This window comes from Leptonychotes weddellii, chromosome 1 (genome assembly GCF_054177405.1).
Source record: "Leptonychotes weddellii isolate Sample4059 chromosome 1, ASM5417740v2, whole genome shotgun sequence".
NCBI lineage: Eukaryota > Metazoa > Chordata > Mammalia > Carnivora > Phocidae > Leptonychotes > Leptonychotes weddellii.
In genome coordinates this window covers 85,459,646-85,483,931 of record NC_138369.1, presented here as the reverse complement: position 1 = coordinate 85,483,931, position 24,286 = coordinate 85,459,646, and the positions used below count along the sequence as shown (strand labels likewise).

Genomic DNA, 24,286 nt, shown 5'->3' with positions numbered 1-24,286 from the left:
TGGAACCATAGACCTGCAGTGAGGGCACAAAGATTATAGGCTATTTTGAGCAGATGGGGGTGAAGGGGTGCTCTCCTGAGCTAGAAGGAATGGTCTGGTAGTTAAGATAAAAAACAAGTCAAATGTATTAGATTTGTCCACAGTCAGCAATGGTGATCTTCTTGCTGGTCGTGCCGTTCCAGGACCCAAACCCATCCACACTTCCACAATATTCATGCCCTCTTTCACCTTGCCAAAGACCACATGCCAACCAGCCAACCACTCCATCTTGGCTGTGCAGATGAGAAACTGAGAACTGTTTGTGTTGGGTCCAGCATTTGTCACGGACAAGATGCCAGGATCCGTGTGCTTCAGGATGAAATCCTTATCATCAACTTTGTCCCTGTAGATGGACTTGCCCCCAGTGCCATTATGGTGTGGGAAGTCACCACCCTGGCACAGAAATCCTGGAATAATCCTGTGGAAGCAGGAACCTTTATAACCAAATCCTTCCTCCCCAGTGCTCAGAGCACGAAAGTTCTCCACTGTCTTTGACACTTTGTCTGCAAACAGCTCAAAGGAGACAGGGCTCAAAGGCTTGCTGTCTGTAATGGTGTCAAAGAACGCAGGGGGTTGGCCATGGTTGTCGACGCAGGAGGCTCTGGGGCGGTGGTGTCAGCAAGGCCGAATGCTTTCTCTTCTTAATTCCTTATCTTCCTCCCATTTTGGCCCTTTTGGGAAAAAAAAAAATAGAAAAACACATTCAGTTATTATAGGCTTTCTATAAGGAATATCTATTTCAAAACTCTTAAAAGGAGAAAGATATCAAAAATTAACCATAGCCTTCAGTAGTGATCAAAAAGAAAATGAATGAAAACTAGCTTAACAATTATTAGACTGTTATCATCCCTTTAGACTTGACCTTTTGGTAAGTCGTAAATAAATACCATCCAAATTTGACAGAAGTAAACAGCAAAAATCATGCAACAGCGATATGACAGAAATATCACTTTTATTGATGTCAAAAAGTGGCATTTCATAGCTGTTTAATAAAATAGGGATTATGAAGAAAAGTAAATGTTGAATTATGCCACAAGAGTTTCATCCACATGGCAAGATCTATGAGCTAATTTGCTTGGCAGCTGCTTCGCCATTTAGATAAAAATGCCTACAACCTAGAAAGTTTTTTTTAATGTGGTTAAATTTAATTTGGTTTGACATGTATTTTTATAGTGAAAATACGTGAATATATTCTATATTAATGTTGATAGCATATATCAATATTTTGTATTGATTATTTACCTGGTACCTTTTCCTATTGTCTTTCTCCAGGAAGCAAATAACTTGGATAAAAACACAACCAAAACAGAGAGTGCTTGGCTCTTCAGAATGTGGTACAGCTTTGACCACAAGTATCCTTTGATAATGATGATCTTCCAGATCCTGCTGCCTGGCAGAGATTAACTTCAAGCACTTAGTCATTGAGGTGCATGCTCCTGCTCTTCAAGAAACACAGAAAGGTAAAGTGAATTCATGACCAAATTTATCAAAAAAAAAAAAAAATTAAAAAGCTGTACAGTCCATACTTAAGTGTTACAAAGAGCTAAAGTGAAATCTCTCAGGGTCAAATGAACTGGGTGTATTCACGACAATCTAACATTTCCTAAATGCCAGATGATAAAATCTTACAGTCCTGAGGACTGATCTATTTTACTAATTTTACTATTCTTCCCTTTGCAAAGATTTTACTTCTGGTCAAGTTGGCCAAGGTAACTGGACAAAAATCCTTCACCCTTCTCCCAGAAACCCATGTGTGTGCTCTTGTTTCATGCTGTAAAAAAAAAATGGAGTGGGGCTGAGGGCAAAGGGAATGAATGTTCTGAAAAGAAGAATGAGTCTGATCACTGCATTACAAAATAACATTACCTTGTTTTCCAGGCAGATTTGAGTAAGCTCTTCCTACTGAAGGCCAATTTTAAAATTCTGCCAATCAGGGTAAACACAGTGGCTCAGATATACCTTGCCATGTGACTGACAGGGCTGAGAAGTCAGGCCTGAAGGCCTCTGCCATTGTGAGGGGCAGTAAACGGTCCATCTCTAATCCCAAGCAAAAGCGCCATGGAAGAAAGGAAAGAACTGCGCTGAAAATTGAATGTGTTGGGTCTTTGTAGTTGGTTTTCCACACTCACAAATCCTCTTCCTTTCAGGGAGAAAATGTCAGTCACTGGGTGATTTTAAAGTGCCTAAGCAATGATTAAAACCACAACAGATCAGTGGGAGAGGAAGAAGAATTAAGAACAGCGAAAAGAAATTCAATGAATAAGGTGAAGAAGAGATAAAATGGAAAGGGGAGAGGAGACAAGAGAAATACAGGAAATTCACAGTAGGAAGGAAAATTGGAGGAAGGGCTATGTAAGAAAAAAAATTAAGTAAGAATGAAGAGAAGCCAGTTGAAGACTGCAGAGATAAGCCAAAGTAAAACAGGTGAGAATTTAAAGAGCAATTCTGCAGAAGTACAGCATTCCAAGAATTACAAAATGGACATGTGGAAGGTAGAGAGTTTTTGAGGCTACAGCTTTGTTTTTCCACAGCTCCACTCTCAGAGACCTTGCCTTGCTCAGTCTTGAGCCTTTACGGACAGTGTAGGTTTCCACCACCTTAAAAGCACTCTCTCTTGGCCATTAACTACCTCTTGGAGGTTCTGGTGTCACATTAACTACCCATAGCCTTCCTGGTCTCTCTAAGGGAAGCTGGTTCTTAGCAGGTTATGCTGGTTTATGTTCCAGGTTGATTTCTTATCTGGAAACACAATTTTCCGCTGCCATTGCTTAAAGTATCTAATAACCAAATTTTAGGAAGTTAGAAAAAACTGACTGAAGAGTACACAAGAGGCTGCTTGATTATGAAAGATATACAGTAAGAAACTGCCTTTTTGGGTTCCTGAACCCAATTTTCAAGCTCCCAAGATTGTTACTTGTGTGTCTGACCCACTGGCTACAGATTGGAGGTTCTCATGACTTCCTCTTTGGGTTCAATTCATCTACTAGAGCGGCTCACAGAACTCAGTTTTACTTACTAGATCAACGGTTTATTATAAAAGGGTAAGAGATGCACAGGATAAGGTATGTGGGAAAAGTCACCTAGCTTTCATGCCCTCTCAAAGTGCACCACTCTCCCCAAATTCCATATGTTCACGAACCGGAAAGTTCTCTGAACCCTGTCCTTTTGGGTTGTTATGGAGGCTTCATTATATAGGCATGATTGATTAAGTAATTGACCAGTGGTGATTGAACTCCATCTCTAGCCCCTCTCCCTTCCCAGAGGAGGACAGGAGGGGTGAAATGAAATTTCCAGCCCTCAAATCACAGGTTGGTCTTCCTGGCAAGCAGCCCTTATCCTTAGGTAGGGTCCAAAGGCCACTTCATTAACATAACAAAGGATACCTCTGTTGCTCTCATCACTTCCGAAATTCTGAGGTTTTTAGGAGCTCTGTGAAAGACCAAATCTATATGTCTTATTATAAATCATAATAACATAAAATAGTAAATCAGAAATGAGATGAAAAATGTTTTTGCTCAAACTCTGACAATGCTGTGAGGAATGCTTTACAAGGAAGAAAGAGAGTAAAAGTCGAAAAAATAACTTGGAGGCCAAAAAGGAAAATGGAAACTCACCCAAATTTTTAGCTTAGAGCAGTGACACTAAATTCAAATGATGTCATAGTTTTTGTCTCACTTTTCACCAGGGGTTTATTTCCATACGATTATGGACAGACTTGCAAAAAAATGAAAGCAGATTTACCCAGTCAGTAATATCTCTTCTCATGGTAATTTGTCCTCCTGTGCATTCATTCTAGAAATTGCAGGGCTACCATCACTGCACAAATATCTTTTCACTTAGACAACAAAGTTTTTATATCCTAGTTACGCTCTGAATTCATACCCAGAGAGTAGCAAACCAACCGTTTCTACTCTGTGACTTCTTGATATATCTGTATTTCCAGAGACAAATTATCCACTTGGCATTTGTGTTCTTCCTGCTGTTCACCTAGAGCCCAGGTGATGTGCCTTTCAAACCTCATAGGTAGGCTGTTGCAGCCACCCTCAGTGTAGGTGATGTAGGAAAGACCATGTTAGGGCTTGAAGCCGACAGCCAAGAAAAAATTCTTGAGTCTTTGGTGCAAAAAGGTGATTTTTTTTAAGATTTTATTTATTTATTTATTTGACAGAGAGAGAGAGAGTGCATGAGCAGGGAGAGGGGCAGAGGCAGAGGGAGAAGCAGACTCCCCGCTGAGCAGGGAGCCTGATGTGGGACTCGATTCCGGGACCCTGGGATCACGACCTGAGCTGAAGGCAGATGCTTAACCGACTGAGCCACCCAGGCACCCGCAGAAAGGTGATTTTATTAAAGCATGGGGACAGGACCCATAGGCAGAAAGAGCTGCAATGGGGTCAGGAGAAGTGGCCCATTATATACTTTCAAGTTGGGAGGGGGTTAGGGATAGTGTAAGTCTCTAAGGAATTTTGGAAGCAAGGTTTCCAGGATCTTGAGGGGGCTAGCCATTGTTGGGAAAAGGTCATTTATTACTGTCTAATAAAACCTGAGTCATGAGACCCTTCAGATATATACCGGTGGACCATATGCTTGAGGGGTTTAGAGATAAAGGAAGTTTCTGAAGGAATTTTTATAAGTTAAAGTAGACTTACAGGATCCTGTTAAGTGGGGGGGGGGCCTCAGGCTAGGATTGCCTTTTGCCCTTAGCAAAGTATTAACATGGATGCAGCTGAGTTCCTAGAGGAATGTCTCTCTGCCTGTTTCAAGGACTTGGCAATGGGCTGTAGGTAGTAAGGAAATTTAATAATTTTTCTTCTGCCTTTGTTTCCCACACCATAGGGATGATCCCCACCCCAGGGTCAGGTTTCCTGGCCTAGGCCAAAAAGAAATTGTTGCAAAGCTGAAAGAAACTAACTATGCAGTTTGGAGCTGCTCAAGTTTCATTTCAGTAAAATTGCATCATGCAAAAGAGGCATCATAAAGAATTACTGACAAAAGGGAAAGAAGAATAAATAAGCCTTCATGTGCACCTGTATCAGTCAGGATTCTCCAGGGAAATGGAAACAGAACCAGTAGGAGAACACACGGGTGCACACTCATGCGCACGTGCACACACACACACACACGAATAGATATGCATACACATACATATACATCGATTTATTCCAAGGAATTGGCTTTGTGGGCGATGCAAGTGCAGAATCTGTAGGGCAGGCTCTCAGTCTGGAAACTCTCAGGCAGGAGTTGATGCTGCAGTCTTGAGGCAAAATTCTTTCTTCCTTAAGGAAACCTCAGTTTTGCTCCTAAGGTCACCCAACTGACTGGATGAGGCCCCCCCACATTACTAGGGTTATCTCCTTAAAGTCAACTGATGGGTGACGAAGATGTGCCACACCTACTGAATAATTGGGTAGACTAGCCAACAATTAGGTAAACACATAAAACCAAGCATCACGGTACTCAGCGTATGCCCAAAATTGAGACCCTGGAAAGACCCTCTCAATTCACCACTGGTATCAATAAAACAAGCCACTGTTGCTTGGATAGTTTTGTTCTCTTTTTTACTTTTTCATAGCATAATTAAGACACATACACATTTCCATAACTTTTTCCCCGAAACTACAGGGGAATAAAAATAATAGAAAATAACATTCAATGAGTAATAGCCCAAGTACTGTGTTGAGTGCTTTACATTTATAATTTCATTTTCCCTCCACAGCTCTGTGGGACGTTGGGAGGGGCTAATGAGTATGTATGATGCAACCCAGGTGCATTGCTGATTGTGTTGGCCTTTGCTGGAACAACCGGGGCTCCGTTGTTCAAGAGCCTTGTTGGAAGCCTGGGGTGCCAAAACTGAGGGTTAATTAAGATTTCATTGTGATTCAATATGGGCAGCAATTCTGAGTCGTGCAGTGCCAAGGAGCAATTGGGAAGGGGAGAGGAGCAGGGAAACTGTGTTACTGACCACCGATGCTTTGCCAGCAAGTACATCATTTCACTTAATCTTCCTAACCACTCTTTTTGTTCTATTTCATTTTACAACCACCCACTTTGAGGTGGAAGAAACAAAGTCTCAGAGAACTTAAAGAACTTTCTTAAGGTTCCATAGGTAGTGTCAGTTCCATGATTCAAGCCCAGATCTCTCAATGTAAAGTCCATAAATATACTTAAATGAACTCTATATCCATTATATCCCTCACTTTACATGTAAAACCCCATCTCAATATGTTCCTAAAGTCACTACTAAAGCAATGACTATTATGACTGCTTACATTATGTAGTACAGAGCTCACATCTCAGACACCTGTTGAAGATACATGGGATGATAAAATCAGGAGTCCTGTTTGGTCACCCTAAGAACACAGCCATAAAGGAGTCCCCAGGTTTCTGAGTCAGGTCGCCAAATTTTCAAATATGCCAAAGACTCCAAGAATGGTTTAGGTTTATAGGGATGGATGCACCTCAGCCAAGCTCAAAGGAGATACAAGTATCAACCAGACACCAAATTCCTAAATCATGGAATATCCTTTCCCCACCATGAGAAGGTCCAAGTCACAATCTGGCCTCTCATGGCCCTCTGTATACATCTTCTACTCTCACTCCCTGGCTCATCTGCTCCAGCCACCCTGGCCTTCCTGAGGTACATCAAGCCCATCCCTACTTCCAGGCCTTTGCACTGACTCTTCCTTCTGCTGGGGATGCTGTTCCCTCAGACATTCACTTGCCTCCCTCTTTCACCTCTTTCACTCAAATTACCAATGAGGCCTTCCTGGCTCCATATGTAAATTAGCAGTCCCAACAAGAGCGCTCCTTCCGCCCTCATTTGCTTCATTTTTCACCTTAATGCCTATCACCGTCTGACACAGTATGTAGTTTATTTATTTGTTTTAATAGTCTCCTCCAACCAGGATATGTGCTTTCTTAGAACACGGGGATGTGGATCTGTTCTCATTCACTGGTGTGTCCTCAGAGCACAGAACAGTGCCTGGCACATAGTGGACACTCTGTAAATATTTTTTGAACGAATGAATGGATAGATGAATAAATGAAGCAAGCCAGCAAGCAATATTTTCTATTCAGGGCACCTTCATTCTAGACACTGATGTAACAGGAAAATTCAAATGATTGTTTGAAGGGTGGCTAGGTGAGTTTGAAAGCAGAGCAGGACAGAGTGGATAATTTTACTGTTTTCACCCAGACTGCCATTTGGCACCCAAAGAACATCCATACCCCCAAGGCTCAGTATCCCTCTCTCTAGGCAGGGACGGCCACCCCAGCACACTTGCATCTCTGTCTCTCCACTGACCTCCTTCCTATGGTTGGTTCATCCTTCCTTAGGTTTAATCAGTACACCTGATCTGCTCTAGGCAAGCCTGGATCAGGCTTAGAAACCATTCTCTGTCTGGGTGACTTTGAATACATCTTATCTCCCCAATTGTGTCTTGATTTTATTAGTATACAGGGCTCAAATTTTTAGAGCCACCTATCATCCTCACTAACGACCTCTTATAATGAGAAGGTTAGAAGCAGAGATTGATAGCCCCTTATTCATATTTTTAAGACATCAGATAAAATGGTTTGCTTAGGTCCACAGTGTTACAGCGTGGACATCTTAGGTGGCCTGATTCATAGGTGACGAATGATCCTGCTCAGCTGTCTGTCTGCCTCCTGCAGTCTCTTTTCCTTCTATCACTTATCATCTTTCTCCTTAAGAGATGTGTATATATTATTCCTTAAGCATGTGTATATATTAGTCTTACAAATGTGAATGACACGGGATAAGAATGACCTTTTCCAAAATAAAAAGGGCAGCCAAAATCATTTTTAGCACTTCCTGTATACCGACATCAACTGAAAATAAGAAGTTATTATGTGGCTGCCAACATTTTACATAAGTGTAAGAAGGCGCAAAGATAACAATGGATTGGCAGGTTGACACAGCCACATTACATAAAGCCACGTGGATGGAGACTTCCTTCCCATCACTGGTTTGGAATGAAGAGTGCACTGAGGTATTACCAGCAAAATGAAAGGCCCATGACAGATGTGTGGATGCTGCAGCTCTGGAGTTTTCCATTAAAGAGTCTGGCAAGGAAAGTGGCAGATACCAGACCCCCTTCTCTACTGAAGTGTGACAGGCTGGGGCTGCATTCCAGGAAAGTAAACACGAACATGGGGATCATTCAGAATGACACTTGGAACCAAGTATTTAATGGATTTAAATGGAATGGCATCATAGTCCTTTAAAAAAACAAAAAGGAAGAGAAAAAACCTTCGCCTCCTAAAACTTGACAGAATTCATTATATCCCACACAGTCAAACTTATTTTAAATCATAGGTATGAATATTGTGAGAAGCAATTTCCATCTTAAATGATAATCACTGCATTGCAGTTTTACTTATTCTGACTAGCAGAAGCACCCATGAATTATTTATTGGGGTAGGACTGTGGCCTTGTGAATGACTTGAGTTTACTTCACAAAAAAACTCTCAGAGGAAAACAGACCATTAGCTCTATGATCCTCATTTTATAAATGAGGCAACAGAGCCCAAAGGAGGGAAAAGGCACATCCAAGGTTACTGATGGACTTGGAGCCAGCATTCCTAATCAAAAAGAGCAGACCTTGTCCACCTAAAGAATCCAAGGCTCCTGGTTCTGGTGGTTCATCTGCTGAGTTTTGGTAGCATCACTATATGTGCGGTGTTGTTGTAAGTGTGTGCCTGGCCTACAATCGATAGTTTTATATGAGAGCTTCTTTGGTGGCTCATCAAAAGCTTCACTAGTTTGGAGGCAGGGTGTGTTTCACTTTCAGGAGCAAGAAGGAGGGCTAGCAGAGGGTGTGAGTAAGATATCCTTCAGTCAGTTTTATTGAGTGCCTACTATGTGCAGGGCCCAGGTGCCTATGTGCTAGGTTCTGAGGGCCCAGCCGCAAATAGGGTAGGTATCGCTGACCCTCATGAAGTCTTGCTTATTTGCCTCATTAAAATGAGCCATGACCCCCAAACCCCTTCAAAGGGCAGGTGGTCCTTAGTGTAGGAAGGAGAGACACTGGCATCACCAGAGTTTAACTGGTTGCGGGGAGGGACAGGAGTGGGGAGGGAAAGGGGAGAGACTCTCTAGGGAAACCATAAATTAAAATCATTTATAACCCTCACTTTGCAAAATGTAACCAGGTAACTCCCCAAGTGGTTTCAGAAAGCCGATTTCAAAATATTGGAAATATAAGCAATCAGCTTTCTGAAGACTCTCTTTGCATGATAACTACTTCCCCCTGAGAAGCTGGCTGGGGGGAGGAGCTAAGCTCACACGGGGCAGCAGTGCAGCTAACACTCCCATCCAGGTAGATCATCCATTGGGCATTCAGCTTGGCTTTTGGTCATCCTTGTCTTCATAGGTGCTGGTGTAGAAAGATCTCGTAGATAGCCCCTGACACAGCACCTAAGTGAAAAGAAATTAAAATTCACTAAAAGAAAACACTAGCTTCCTGGATCCTTGTGTTCTCCACGACTTGTTGATGAAACCAATGTAGGGGAATGTTAAGGGTACCTGAAAACATGGGCTGTCTTTTGTTCAGGTCATAACTTGGGTCTTCCATGATTTCTTTTTCCATGTAATGGGAATAATAAAAACTATCTTGTCTTTTGGCTAAATCTATGAGAAAAGTTGGTGAGTTATTAAAACAGTTTTTTACTAATGGTAACTTTTTCATTTACCTCTCAGAGCCAAAACACAATTAAGACAGTTAAATAGTACAGTTTTCTCAAGACTCTATAACCTAAATACACTGCAGTATTCCATAACTGGACTAAAACTCTTTTGGAGGCCTGAGAAGTGACTACAAGTATGACTTGGTGAATTGTTGCCCAAAAATATTGGATCCCCCACTGTGAATATGTAAAGTTGTGGATCCTGAGATGATAACTGGGTTTTCTTACAATAATCTTAGGATTCTACAAGAGTTGTGACATCCCTAATTTGTTTTGCCTTTTCTTCTGTAAAAGTTTTAATAATATTCCTATTAAGTGAGAATGTTTTTTCATCTTTATTTTAAGCAAATGATATGAAAATCTGGATTTATTCAAACAAGAAATCAGAAGGTGACTCCTCTTCTAGAACGGATTCATAAAATACATTCCTTTAAATCCAATTTTTTAAAAAAAATCTATTGAGCACTTTCTCACTGCAAAGTACGATATTAGATTCTCCTCCCATGGTCATCACATGTTTATCAAGAGCCTACCATGAGCCAGGTAGTGTTCTGGCATGAAGGACACAGCCGTTGACAAATTCTCACAAAACTTACATTCTACTCTGGGTCCATTTTTAAATTTTTCATTTACAGATGTCTTTTCAGGAACATGACTGTGATATAAAGAAAGACACACTTAGCCATTCCACTACTAGTTTTTATCAAATTGAGGAAAGTCTGGCTCACAAGTCAGAATGTACTGATTTGCCACCTACTAGCTGTGTAATTTGGGGAAAGTTATTCACCGTCTCTGTGTCTCAGTCTCTAAACTGCAAAATGGGAATAACAGAAGTCCCCACCTCATGGGTCTGTTTTGGGAATTAAATGAGCTAACACAAAGCATTTAGAAAAGAGCTCAAAAATGTTAGCTTCATTATGTTATCATTACTACCCCTTGATGTCTACATCTCTTAAATGGAGACATCATGTAATCTATTTAGTATTCATTGTCATTTATTATCTCTGAGTGACCAAAATCTCTATTATTTTGTATGCTTATAATAATTCGTAGTTGCAACAGCCATATTTTAATACAATAAGAATATCTTCAGTCTCCACATAAACGAAAGTTTCCACGTAGGCTATAAATCATACATAATTCTTCTCATTTGATCTTGAGTCAATGGATATAGCTGGATGCTAGGCAGTTTCTTTGTGTCCTCCGTTCTGCACCTGTGATTGTTTCATTTATGATTCTTCTAAGTTATAGTCAGTCCATCATCCCATAGTTATTTTTCTGGAAATTACACCACAGATAACAATTTTGACTTGATAGAGAAGTGCAGGCAATTTTTCTGTTCCACAATGAAAGCAATACAAGCCTTTGATGATAATTATTCCTCTTGTACCTTCTCGTGATAAAGGAAATCCTTCAATTGCACCTTTCAGATGAAGCTGTGGTGTTTTGTCATTAGCAGTAAGATGTTATATTTGAAGATTTCTAGGTCAGCATTGAATCATTTTATTTGAAAAAAATGAAGAAGGAAAAAATGTGAAGACTGACAAAAATATATGCATTACCTTAACATTGCCAGTTTTGAATTTAGCTTTAATATTTCTTCCCTATGAGAAAAAGAGTATTTTGCTTAAATTTTCTTCCACAGTTACTTGGTCACTCCTTCTCAACTGTAGGAGCCAAGGTGTTTACAGGCTGCCAACAAATTCATGAGCTACCAGAGACATATTATTAGCATGAGCCATTTCTACCGGCCCCACATATTATCACCTGACAAGGAGACGGAGACTGGTCTATCCCGGGACCACACCATTCAGCCCTTGTCTGCATGAGAAGCTGTGGTTGACACAACACAAAGCGTGTGGGCAGACATGGCCCTGCCTAATTAAAAGTTCACTTCACCAGGTGGATGGTGATGACAGATTCTCAATGTCTGTCAAACCAACTCATAAGTAAAAGTGGGCAAACAGAGGAGTATGCTGGTGGTTCATGGAGGAAGAGATTGTTGGTGAAATAAGTACTGTTCTTTTATCATGTGGCAAAGAGTCCGTGGAGGAATTGGGAGTTCCTAACATGAAAGTAAACAACGGGAAGGGAGGAGAGCATTCTGAGCAGAGAGAATACCACGGAGATCCCATGACAAGTGTGGCATGAATAGCTGAAAGAAGCCTGAAGGAGTCTGCCTGCAAGACACAGAGTTGGAAGAAAGACGAGAAAGGAGGCGGTCTCCAGAGAACAGTGCAGTCAGCCTTTGAAGCCAAGGATGACACTCTTATTCCCCACCCCTAGTATTATCAAAATTCTCTCTTACTGGTATGAATTTCATATTTTTGTTCGGTAACTCAGGTAGCTAAAGGTAGAGCAATGTATCATAGGCTGAAGGGCCTCTAAAGTTTCCTTTCTGTCACCAATCTGATTCATCTCTGTGACCGTCATTTATGAAGTACCTGCACGTTTAATGCTTCCAGAATTGGATTTAGTTTTAATATTTATTCCCCTGGGGGAAAAAATAAATATTTTGTGTAAATACTCTTCACTTGTTTTAACCGAATTTAGTTTTAATCCTTCTTCCCTAAGAAAAAAATATAACTATGTCTTCAAGCTTCTTTTGAAGTCACAAAATAAGAAACGGTAAGATAAGTAAGAAATGCTGGTTGTCCTCAAGATGCTAGCATTCTAATGAGGTGGAGACGGCGGCCAGCAATGCAGTAAGAACTATATGCACGTCATGAGCAAGGTGTTATAGAAGCCAGAGGCTGATGTAGCCAACTAACCAGCTGTGGAGAATCAGGGAAGCCACACAGAAGTAACTTTGGAACTGGGTGGGAAAAAAGTAAGTCTCTATAAGGAGCGGGGCTGAGGATGTGAGGCACTTCCCGGCAATGGAAACAGCTCAGGCAAAGGCACACACAGGGCGTGAGGTGTTAGGAAAATGGTGAGAGTGTTGGTGTGACTGGATCAGTGGGAAGTGAAACAGGAGCGTTATCGTGTGGAGAGACTGGGCAGAACCACATGGGTCACAGTCAAGAAAATGGATTGTATCTTACTGACTGCAAGAAAGCAATGCACACCTTAAGCCCGGAGTCCCACAGTCCAATCTGCTACAATGAAGAAAGTTCGTGGCCTCGTGGAAAGTGGTGTGATGGGGAGAGCGAAAACCTTAAAATGATTCTGGATAGTTGCTTCCAAAGACACCCACCAGTTTCCCATGTCGATAAAAATGAGGACAGCAGTGTTTTCATTCTTCTCTGAAAGATACTTTGCAACACTCATTACGTGTTTCAAAATATAAATGCAGTAAAATATGAATGTATCGTTTCAGTACCAGATTGGTTCGTAAATTTCACTAACGAAAATGATCCAGTGGTGTAATCGTTAAGGTCTACCAAAATGTTTTCTAGTTTATTTTTTTTTAACTACTAACATGCTACTTATTTGTACTTAAGGGGAAATAATAAACTGATTTCCTCTAACAAAGACAAAAAACAAACAATCAAACAAGACTTAAATATGAGAAAGAGAAGTAGGGTAGGCAAAAAAAAAAAAAAAAGAAGTCCTTTTGGAACACAAACTTTGATTCTCATATTTGGGGTACAATGCTGAGTAGCTGGCAGCCAGCAAAAAACCTGGTCAGGGGATTCTGCCCTTGAGCAGCCAGTGGCTCATCAAAAGAACCATTTCAGGTGTTTGTTTATTCTCCAGAAGACCCAAGGGGTTTAACTTGGACACTTACGAAACAGGCGGTCTCTGCGTTCTGCATTATGTCCCTCAGTGTATCCTTTGTCAGCACCTCCAGCCCAGTTTAGGCCGGGTCTGCACAATTTCCTTATTCAAATTGTTCACTGGTTATCAAAAAGGTAAATTAAAGAAGCCAAGGCAATCCGGATTTTAAATGAAATTGCAAGAAAAAAAAAAAAATACACCTCCCCTGCAGTAGGCACAGGAAGTTATGATCGGGCTTGCTTTCCCACATGAAGACCGCCTTTTCTCCACGGTTAGCAATTGGGCCACCTTGTCTTTCTTTAAGATGTGCCTGTGCTGGGTACTGTTAAGGTGACCAGCTTTTTCCTGTTTTCCCGTTTTGGCACTGAAAGTCCTGCCTCCTGGGAAGCCCCTGAGAAACCCCTCAGTCCCAGGCACAGTGGGACAGTTGGTCACCCCAGTACTTCGCCCCTGGATTGCAAGAATTAACTCCACACTGCAATGGTAATAAGATCCAGGAATGCTGCCCCTTGAAGAGGTTGCTGGAAGCATTTTGCATTTTCTATCAAATTCTTGCAGTAATTTTTTAAAAAGATTTTATTTATTTATTTATTTGAGAGAGAGAGAGAGAGTGAATGAGAGAGAGCACAAGCGGGGTGGGAGAGGCAGAGGGACAAGCAGGCTGCCCACTGAGCAGGGAGCCTGATGCGCGGCTCAATCCAAGGAACTTGAGATCATGACCTGAGCCAAAGGTAGGCGCTTAACCTACTGAGCCACCCAGGTGCCCCTCAGTAATTTCTTTTTATTGTGGTAAAATATACAATACACAGAATGTACCATTTACCATTTTTTATTTATTTATAATTAAATAAATAATTTTTTATTTTTTATTTTTTATTATTTCTAAATTTTTTATTGAAGTATAATTAACATACCATGTTAAATTAGTTTCAAGTGTATAATATAATGAATCAACATTCTATCACTACTCAGTGCTCATCACACATGTACTCTTGATCCCCTTTATCTATGTCACCCATCCCCTCACCCACCTCCCCTTTGGCAACACACCAGTTTGTTCTCTGTATTTAAGAGTCTGTTTTTTTGTTTGCCTCTAAATGTTTCCTAGTTTAAAAAACCAACTTACTCTTTCAGTTCAGCTCCTCATATTTCAGTTACCAATCCATGGTCAGAAATGGGAGAATTTCTGACAGAGGTTTTAACTAATCTAACAGAAATGTTGAATTCAAATGCACCTTCAAAGAAAAGGCCGCTTTTTATTCCTAAACTAATGTACTAGAATGCCACCAGCCCTCAGCCCACACTCAGCTTTTTGGGATAGCCACTTGCCAGTGGTTGCTGATGCTATGGGCTTTTAAATGTAGGGGAAGAAGCATAGGAAAGCTAACCTTTTTCCGAAGGAAACAGACACATCCTCAAACTATTGCTTTTCACATCCCTTGAAACCATTTCCGTGGAACTTCGTGAAATCCACCAGTGTTGGATTTCACTGACCTGTTCCCTATAAACATGGCCACAGCTGATTTCCAGCTTGTATATACAGGCTAAGCAACTCTAACTCTAATCTTTTATTATGTGGTTAATGGCTGGAACAGGAAAGACCGTAACTGCTTCTCCCTTTCCTCACTACTCCTTCCCAGCAACGGAAAACACCTCTTCCCACATCCTGCACTAGTGCCTAGTGCTTGGATTGCAGGTGCCAAAACCTTTGCCTTTCTGTCCCCTGCTTCATGTAGATACAGCTCATACTTGGAGCTCCCGAAAGCAGTGTGCCAGCATCAGTCAGAAGTGACTGACCTGGGCTGGCTACATGCAGTGAAGACTCGGGGTGCTGAAGGAAGAGAGGACCACACTCAGAAAGCAGGTACCCCACAGCTGAACAGCTCCAGCAGCACAAGCTCAGAAGCCTGGACTTTAACTTGACCATTTTTTTTTCTGTTTTGGGGTTTTTTTGTTTTTTGTTTTTAATTCTTAGTTTGAAGTCCTCAGGCCTTCTCTGAACTAAAATGTTCAGAAGATGAACATTATGATAATTGGTAATTGTACAAGCACTTTGCAAACATCAAGTGCTTCATAAAGTTGAAATGATACTAAATTCAGTGACAGGTTTATAAGCCTGAAGGCCCTCAGACTCACTCTGCAGATATAAACAAAGAATTTTATTACATTTTTATTATTTTAAAATTCTAGCTGATTTCCTGCGATATTCAAGATTATGATGAGCATATAAGTCTCCTCTCAGTCTACAGATATGCCTTATTGAGAAATCTTCCTCCTTAGATATCTGGCACCTACAAATCCCATTCCTTTGAAGATGACCCATTGTGAAATGGATATACCCCACGCCTCCAGCAATTAGCCCATGAAGAGTCCCTATCCCTTAAATTCCTAGAAACATAAAATCTTCCAAACTCAATCAGGAAGAAATAGAAAAAACTTCAACAGAATGATTACTAGTAACAAAAGTGAATCAGCAATCAAAAAACTCCCAACAAACAAAAGTCCAGGACCAATGGCTTCATGGGTGAATTCTACTAAACATTTGAAGAAGAATCGATACCCATTTTTCTCAAACTATTCCAAAAAATAGAAGAGAAAGGAAAGCTTCCAAGTTCATTCTATGGGACTAGCATTACCCTGATACCAAAACCAGATAAAGTCACCACAAAAAAAAAAAAAAAAAAAGAACTACAGGCCAATATCCCTGATGAACATAGATGCAAAAATCCTCACCAAATATTAGCAGATCAAATCCAACAATACATTAAAAGAATTATTTGCCACAATTAGGTGGGATTTATTGTAGGGATGTAAGGGTGATTCAATATTTGCAAATCAATCAATGTGATACCATCACATTAACAAGAGGAAGGATAAAAACCATATGATCTTCTCAATAGATGCAGAAAAAGCATTTGACAATATACAGCATCTACCTATTCACGGTAAAAACTCTCAAGAAAGTGGGTTTAGAAGAAATACCTCAAATAATAAATGCCATGTATGAAAACCCCACAGCTAACATCATACTCAATGGTGAAAAACTGAAGGCATTTCCTCTAACATCAGGAACAAAGCAAGGATGTCCACTCTTACCACCTTTATTCAACATAGTACTGGAAGTCCTAGCTGCAGCAACCAGACAAGAACAGAAATAAAAGACATCCAAATTGGTCAGAAGAAGTAAAACTGTCACTATTTGCAGATGACATGATACTGTATATAGAAAACTCTAAGGACTGCACTGAAAAACTATTAGAACTAATGAAGAATTCAGTAAAGTTGTAGGATACAAAATTAATATAGGAAATCTGTTGTGTTTGTACACACTAACAATGAAGTAACAGAAAGAGAAATTAAGAAAACAGTTTCATTTACAACCGCACCAAAAAGAATAAAATATCTAGAAATAAATTTAATCAAGGAGGTGAAATACCTATACTCTGAAAACTTTAAGACAATGATGATAGAAATTGAAGATGACACAAATGAAAAGGTACACCATGCTCATGGATCAGAGGAATTAATATTGTTAAAATGTCCATATTACCCAAAGCAATCTACAGAGTCAATGCAATCCCTATCAAAATACCAATAGCATTTTTCACACAACTAGAACAAATAATCCTAAAATATGTATGGAACCACAAAAGACCTTAAATAGCCAAAACAATCTTGAGAAAGATGAACAAAGCCGGAGGTATCATAATCCAAGACTTGAAGATATTCTACAAAGCTATAGTATTCAAAATAGCATGGTACTGGCACAAAAATAGACACACAGGTCAATGGAACAGGATAGAGATCCCAGAAATAAACCCATGCTCATATGGTCAATGAATCTATAACAAAGGACGTAAGAATATACAATGGGAAAAAGACCATTTCTTCAATAAATGGTGTTGGGAAAACAGGACAGCTACATGCAAAACAATGAAACTAGACCACATTTTTACATCATAAATAAAATAAACTCAAAATGAATGAAAGCCCTAAATGTGAAACCTGAAACCATAAAACTCCCAAAAGAAAACATAGGCAGGAATCTCTTGGATATTTGCCTTAGCAACATATTTATGGGTATGTCTCCTCAGGCAAAGGAAACAACAGTAAAAATAAACTATTGGGACTACCTCAAAATGAAAAGCTTTTGCACAGCAAAGGAAACAATCAACAAAACAAAAAGGCAACCTACTGAATGGAAGAAAATATTTGCAAATGACGTATCCAATAAGGGGTTAATACTCAAAATATATAAAGAGTTTACACAACTCACCACCAAAAAAAATCTAATTAAAAAATAAGCAGAGGACCCGAATAGACATTTTTCCAAAGAAGACATACAGATGGCCAACAGACACATGAAAAAATGCTCAACATCACTAATCATTAGGGAAATGCAAATCAAAACTACAATGAGATATCACCTCATACCTGTGAGAATGTCTAGAATCAAAAAGATGAGAAATAACAAGTATTGGCCAGGACGTGAAGGAAAGGGGTCCTCGTGCACTGTTGGTGGAAATATATATTAGTGCAACCACAGTGGAAAACAATACAGAGGTTCCTCAAATAATTAAAAATAGAAATACCATATGACCCAGTAATTCCACTACTGGCTATTTACCCAAAGAGAACAAAAACACTAATTCGAAAGGATACATGCATCCCTATGTTTATTGCAGCATCATTTACAATAGCCAAGATATGGAAGCAACCCAAGTGTCCATCCATAGATGAATGGATAAAGAAGATGTGGTATATATACACAATGGAATGTTACTCGGCCATAAAAAAGAATGAGATTTTTGCCATTTGTGACAACATAGATGAACCTAGAGGGTATTATGCTAAGTGAAATAAGTCAGACAGAGAAAGACAAATACTGCATGATTTCACTTATGTGTGGAATCTAAAAAACAAAGCAAATGAACAAACAAAAAAACCCAGACTCTTAAATACAGAGAACAAACTGGTGGTTGTCAGAGGGGAGGTGGGTGATGAGATGAATAAAATAGGTAAAGGATATTAAGAGGTACAAACTTCTAGTTATAAAAGAAGTAAGTCACAGAGATGAAAAGTACCACACAGGGAATATTGTCAATAATATGGTAATAATATTGTATGGTGACTACATTTATTGTGATGAGCATTGAGTAATATATAGAAGTGTTGAATTACTACACCATATACCTGAAATTTATATAAAATTGTATGTTGACTATACTTGAATTTAAAAAAATAATCCCTAATCTTGCATAACCTCCCTTATATGTGGAATCTAAAAAATTCAAGCTCATGAAAGTAGGAAGTATGGTAGGTTACCAGGGGCTGGGGTTTGGGGAAAATGGGAAGATGTTGGTCAAAGGGTATAAAGTTTCAGTTACGCAGGATGAGTAAGTTCTGGAGATCTAATGTACAGCATGGTGACTGCAGTTAACAATACTGCATTATATACTTAAAATGTGCTAAGACACTAGAACTTATGTATTCTCACCACACACACACACACACACACACACACACAGGGTAACTGTGAGGTGATGGGTTTATTAATTAGCTTGATTGTGGTACTCATTTCACAATGTATTTGTACATCAAAACATCACATTGTACACCTTAAATTTATACAATTTTTATTTGTCAATTATACCTCAGTAAAGCTGGAAAAAAAGTAATAATCCCTATTCTTGACCTTCCAGCAAGTAGAAGCTGGTGCTCTTCAGCTGAGGCCCGTCCTTCCTGCCCTAGCCATTGTGAGAGCTGTTTGTGTTCCTGTTAGGATTACAGAGTAAATCCCTGAACATAGCTCTCTCAGTCTTTTGCAAATCTTTGAAAATGTTGTCTAGGCCATTTAGAAGAAACAGATTAGATTTAAACCAGAGTTTTCCAAACTGCTGATCAGAACTCACTAATGGTTCTCAAAATCAATCTGGTGGGCCTAACCAGCACTTCTTAATAAATAAAAGTAGACTAGAGAAAATATGATCTTGCATTTCAAAATCAGAAGTAAATACTATTTCACGAAACTTGTTCGGGGAAGGCAGTGGGCGTGCGCATGCGCACTAGTTTGTGCTAGACAACGTGTTTCTTAACTGGCGCCGTGATCAAAAAGATCAAATACTTGATCTGTGCTGGCCTCGAACTCTTATCCAGGAACTTCCAGGCCTTTTCCCTTAATTGTTTTAAGTGCCAGGCAAGATGGAAGGAGCTGTGAAGAGCTCAGAGGAGAGTGAGCCGTCAACTCTCATGTGTTATTTCAGAAGAGTTCTTGGAGTTAGCAGATCTGAGCTGGACTTTGAGGAAAAGGTAGAATTTGACAAGTAGCAGTTAGAGGGAGGCAGAGGAAAGGCCAGATGCAGGAGAGAGAAATGCAACACAGAGCTATAGAATGGAACAAGTTTGAAGATCTGGCTTCTAGGCCCACCTAAGCCCCTCAGCTATGGAACCTCAGGTTCTAGACCTGCTCAGAGCCAATATTTTCTAATCTGTGAAATGAGTAAAATTGTATCTGTCCCACTCCATGACCATAATTTTTAAATGGAAAAAGGTTAAGTGAAACCACTTTGAAAACTATGAAGTACTGAATAATGCTTATTATGCTTTTTAGGCAAAGCAAAGGTAAGAATGTGGGGAAGTATTATGTATGCTTGGGATAAAATGAGGATGGTAACTTGGCACATTTAGGGTTGGGTATTAGAGAAGAAGGACTAAAGAGTTGTGTTTATGGAACTCGGTAAAGATTTTGAGTATCAGGTGAAGGTGTCTGGATTTGATTCTGTAGGTAATGGGGAATCTGATGATTTGTAGACATGGGAGTGACTCAGAGTCTTGTTTTAGAAAGATTGATCTAACAGCATTGATTAGGGAGAAGTCACAAGGGCCTAAATGATGATTCTTGCAATAGGAATACGAAGGAAAGGGGTTGATGCTAGAAAACTCTGGCCCCAAATTCACAGAATCCAATGCTGTGTTACTAGGGGTATCAGGGCTGCCGAGACGAAGGGCCAGGGAGGTGCAGTTACAAGGAAGTGGGGGGCTCTGGGTGGCTGGGTGGTTCCAGCCCTCCTGACTGTGCATCTGTTTCTGTCAGTCACAGAAACAGTGGAGGCAGGAAGACTGCTTTTGGGGAGAAGACAAGTGGTTGTTCACCCCAGGTGGAAACTTGTTTATATGAACCTGCTCTGTCTTCTTGCTGAGCCTGTTCTTTGGGATAAACAAGCCACTCACCCATTCTTGCCTCATAAATGGAGTTCTCTAGACCTCTGAGTGAACTTCTTTTTTCTTCTGAGCTCTCATAGGGAGGTGCTTTGCAATTAATATCCTACTCAAAAGGAGGCAGAACACTTACTTTAGTATTTTAGAATTAAAAATTCAGTCACATCAAACTGTCTTGTTTATAGACTTCGCTTAAATGAACCCTCCAGTTAACTTATGCTATGAATACATCACTGATACTATATCCCACCAAGTCAAGTTCAAACTCATTGGTCTGGGGCTGCATGGAGTCAAATAACTAGGTTTAAATCTTTGCCAGTTACTAGCTATGTGATGCTGAGGAAGTTACTTGAACTCTCTGAACCTTGATTTCCTAATATTTGAAATGGGGATGATGATTGTGATAATACCTATATTTCAGGATTGTTGTAAGAGTCCTTATATTAAACTTAGTAATTATATCTAACATAGAGCTTAGGGAAAAAAAATAGGCCCTCAATAAAGGGCTGCTGTTATTATTATTATTTAAGGGTATGAATTGCTGTGTTCCCCCTTCCTTCCTAGCACACACTATGGCTTTTCCCTTGTTCTATGGGATGAGGCTTAACCAGGTTCTGCCCAAGGAGAGGAGCTTCCAGGGCTGACCTTGACTCGCCTACCTCTGCAAGAGCAAAAAGGCTATCACTGCTCCTCTCCTCTCAAGTATAACACCTTTCAGCCCACCTACAGTCTTTTTAGACAAAATAACTTTGTTCCAGCTCAACAGTGGTCTTGAAAATGCCATGTATCCCGCACTGGGAGTAAACACACAGAGGTAGGACTACTCCATGTGTACCATTCCAGTCTCCCAGTAGCCAGGAGCAAGGTATTTGGAGTGGGGGAAGACTGATTCCCCGGGCTGCAGTAAGCTGAGACCTGGGGCAGCTGGCTTCCTCCTGCCCCATGATCAAGAGACTTGTTGGAGATCCTATCTGGCCATGAAAGTGCCTGTTTTCTATCATAAAATATGAGTGCAAGCATTATACTCAAGCATTACTTTCAGTGAATAGAGGGTTCCTTGTGAGAAAAGTCAGGTATTCTCCAGATAACCCAGAAATCATATTCAATAAGCATGCAGTCAGGCCCCAGGGGGTCACAAAACAGCTAGATTACGAACCGGAAGTCGTGGTTTTGGACCCTGGCTTTGCTGGTGTTTTTGAGCGAACCACTCCAAACTCAGTTTCCCCATCTGTACAGTACATGGAATGTACTTCCTATGCTTTAACAATAAGAGAAACTCCCCTAACACACAGCAGTCCACACACAAGTTCAGGAACCCCTGAGGCCTTGACAACTCGTGATTCCCACACAGTATCCTCCATCTTTTTTAATAGGCTTTGGAAATTAGAGCTCCCTTTTCAGTCTTTTATGTCTATTTATGCTTTCAACCAAAGCCATATTGCACAACGGAAGAGCTTAAAACAAATCCTTCATTGAGAATTTGACCAAACAAAAGGCACTTTTATGAAAAGGAGTATATATTCTTTCGTGGTTTTGTGTGAAGAAAGGAAAGAGGTGCCTGGCTCTCTGTTGCACACTTGGAATCTATTTTCCAGAAATAGGGCACATTTGTCATGTTTTTATTCTTACAAACTTAACAGAATGTAATAGCCCATTCTGATGGCATATAGTTAATAAAGGTACATTCCTAGACTCCCAGGAAGTAAATAATTGACCTTTTAACTTCCTATGATTCAATCACAGGAAGCATACATGAAAATGAAAGAAATAAATGGAATAAAACCCAATATGCCACCACCAATAGCTGTTTACCCTTTCATCTAGCTTCCAGAATGGCCTGATTTTTACTTCATTTCTGATAGAAGCAAAGAAAGCAATCTTGCAGTGCTCCTGACCAGCCATGAACGCATCTTTTTTAGGAGGTTCCTTAAATTGTCACCTTACAAATATTTTTTCTAATTGGATCCTCATCATCTTGGTTTTGGAATAATTCTTTCAAGACAGAGTAGAAATAGCTGCTCACTCACAGGTTATCTATAAAATACATGTCGAGTGTTTAGAAGAAGTATTGAAAAGATAGCTCTCCTAAGTTCAATAGGGTGGCTGTGGATAAGGGTGGGCAGGTGACAACTCTGGTGACCTTTTTGCTTTAGCACAGACCAGGAGGCATTTTTCTCTCTTTTCAGGTGGGGGAACTGAGGTTCAGCAAAGCCAAGGGCATGAGATGTCCCCATCCAGGGGCCCTTTCCCTATCTTGTGCTTTATAACTCTGGACCACAACTGGGAGGGAGTTTCCATTTGATTTCGGTTTAGCTAAAAAAAAAAAAGCGTACAATTTCTTATAAGAAATTCTCTTTGGAGGAATTTCATTTTTAGTCCTTCACTTATCTGAGCAATCTCCTTGATTTCCCCTTTTCTATTTCGCACCACTCCATTTGTTAACACAGACAAACAAAACAATTCCTGTTCCTTTCACACACTACCATCTGATTAAACCATACTAAAAGCCCCTCTTCCATTAAAACCCTAAATCATTGGTTGTCATGCTTGTGAAAGTTCCTAAGCTAGTACATGGCCAAAGTCAATGACAGAATATACCTTGGGTGTTCCTTGCTGAGAAAAATCTTCTCTCTCATCTCATAGGCTCACAGATTGTGACATTCTGGAGTTCTAGCAATTGCTGTAGTGTACGTCTTCTACCAGATGCAAGTTCAGGTCCTTGAATTGTTAGATGCTTTATGTTTATTTGAGGTTTCCTTGGTGAGGAAAAAATTCCATTTCCCTTCATTTGCTTTTCCGGAATAACTAGTCATTTTCCTTTCTGGAAAAAAAGAAAAGCTAGACTTGCCCTTGGCTGTGAAATCACCTATTATGTAGTGAAGGAAATTGACAACAGTCATCTGAACATTTTTGTGGAGTTTGAATGTAAAGTTCTTTCTCACTGTTTTTCTCTTGAGTTCTAATAGTGAGTGTTCTATTTCTTTCCCTTTCATTTTTATCCAAAGGTTTTAATAAAAATAATATAGTTTAAAGTCACATAGTGCAGAAAAAGAAATGAAGACTTTGGATGATTATTTTTAAGTATATTTTTTACACCAAGTATCAGTTTTCTCCAGCAATTAGCTCAGCACTCATTTTACTGAGAATAATGAGAAAATTAAATGAAGTTCCCCTTCTAGTCAAGTTATGGTTTTTTATCTTCTCTCCATTTTTTTCCTCATCTGGACTACAGTTTTTTGTACACAATGATGTTCCTTTACCCTTAGCAAATGAGAAGAAGAGAGCATTTTTCCCACAAATTTATTATGCTAAAAGAGTTTCAGCTGGCTTATAGGGAGAAATCTGTATTCAGATAAGAATATATACAAGCCTGAGCTTGTCTTTGAAATTTGTTTTGTCTGTGCTTGGGCCCTCCTACAAATTTGAGGGGAGAGGGAATAGTTAAAATTAGATCTAGTTTTCTTTTGCCCTTTAGGATAATCAAAAAGAAATTCTTTATAATCAGTGACTTTAAAGACTTATAACTTTATTTTTTTATAGATTTTATTTATTTATTTGAGAGAAAGCATGAGCAGGGGGTAGGGGGAGAGAGAGAGGGAGACACAGA

The 24,286-nt window shown here is 39.9% G+C and overlaps 1 protein-coding gene across 1 annotated transcript in view; it reads left to right on the top strand.

Annotated features, from left to right (window-relative positions):
* SLC9A9 (solute carrier family 9 member A9) overlaps positions 1-24,286 on the top strand; it is a 510,696-nt gene that overhangs the window by 405,627 nt on the left and 80,783 nt on the right. Inside the window, exon 12 of the mRNA XM_081806463.1 lies at positions 1,312-1,391. Coding sequence (XP_081662589.1) covers positions 1,312-1,391 — 80 coding nt within the window. The remainder of the gene's footprint in view (positions 1-1,311; positions 1,392-24,286) is intronic.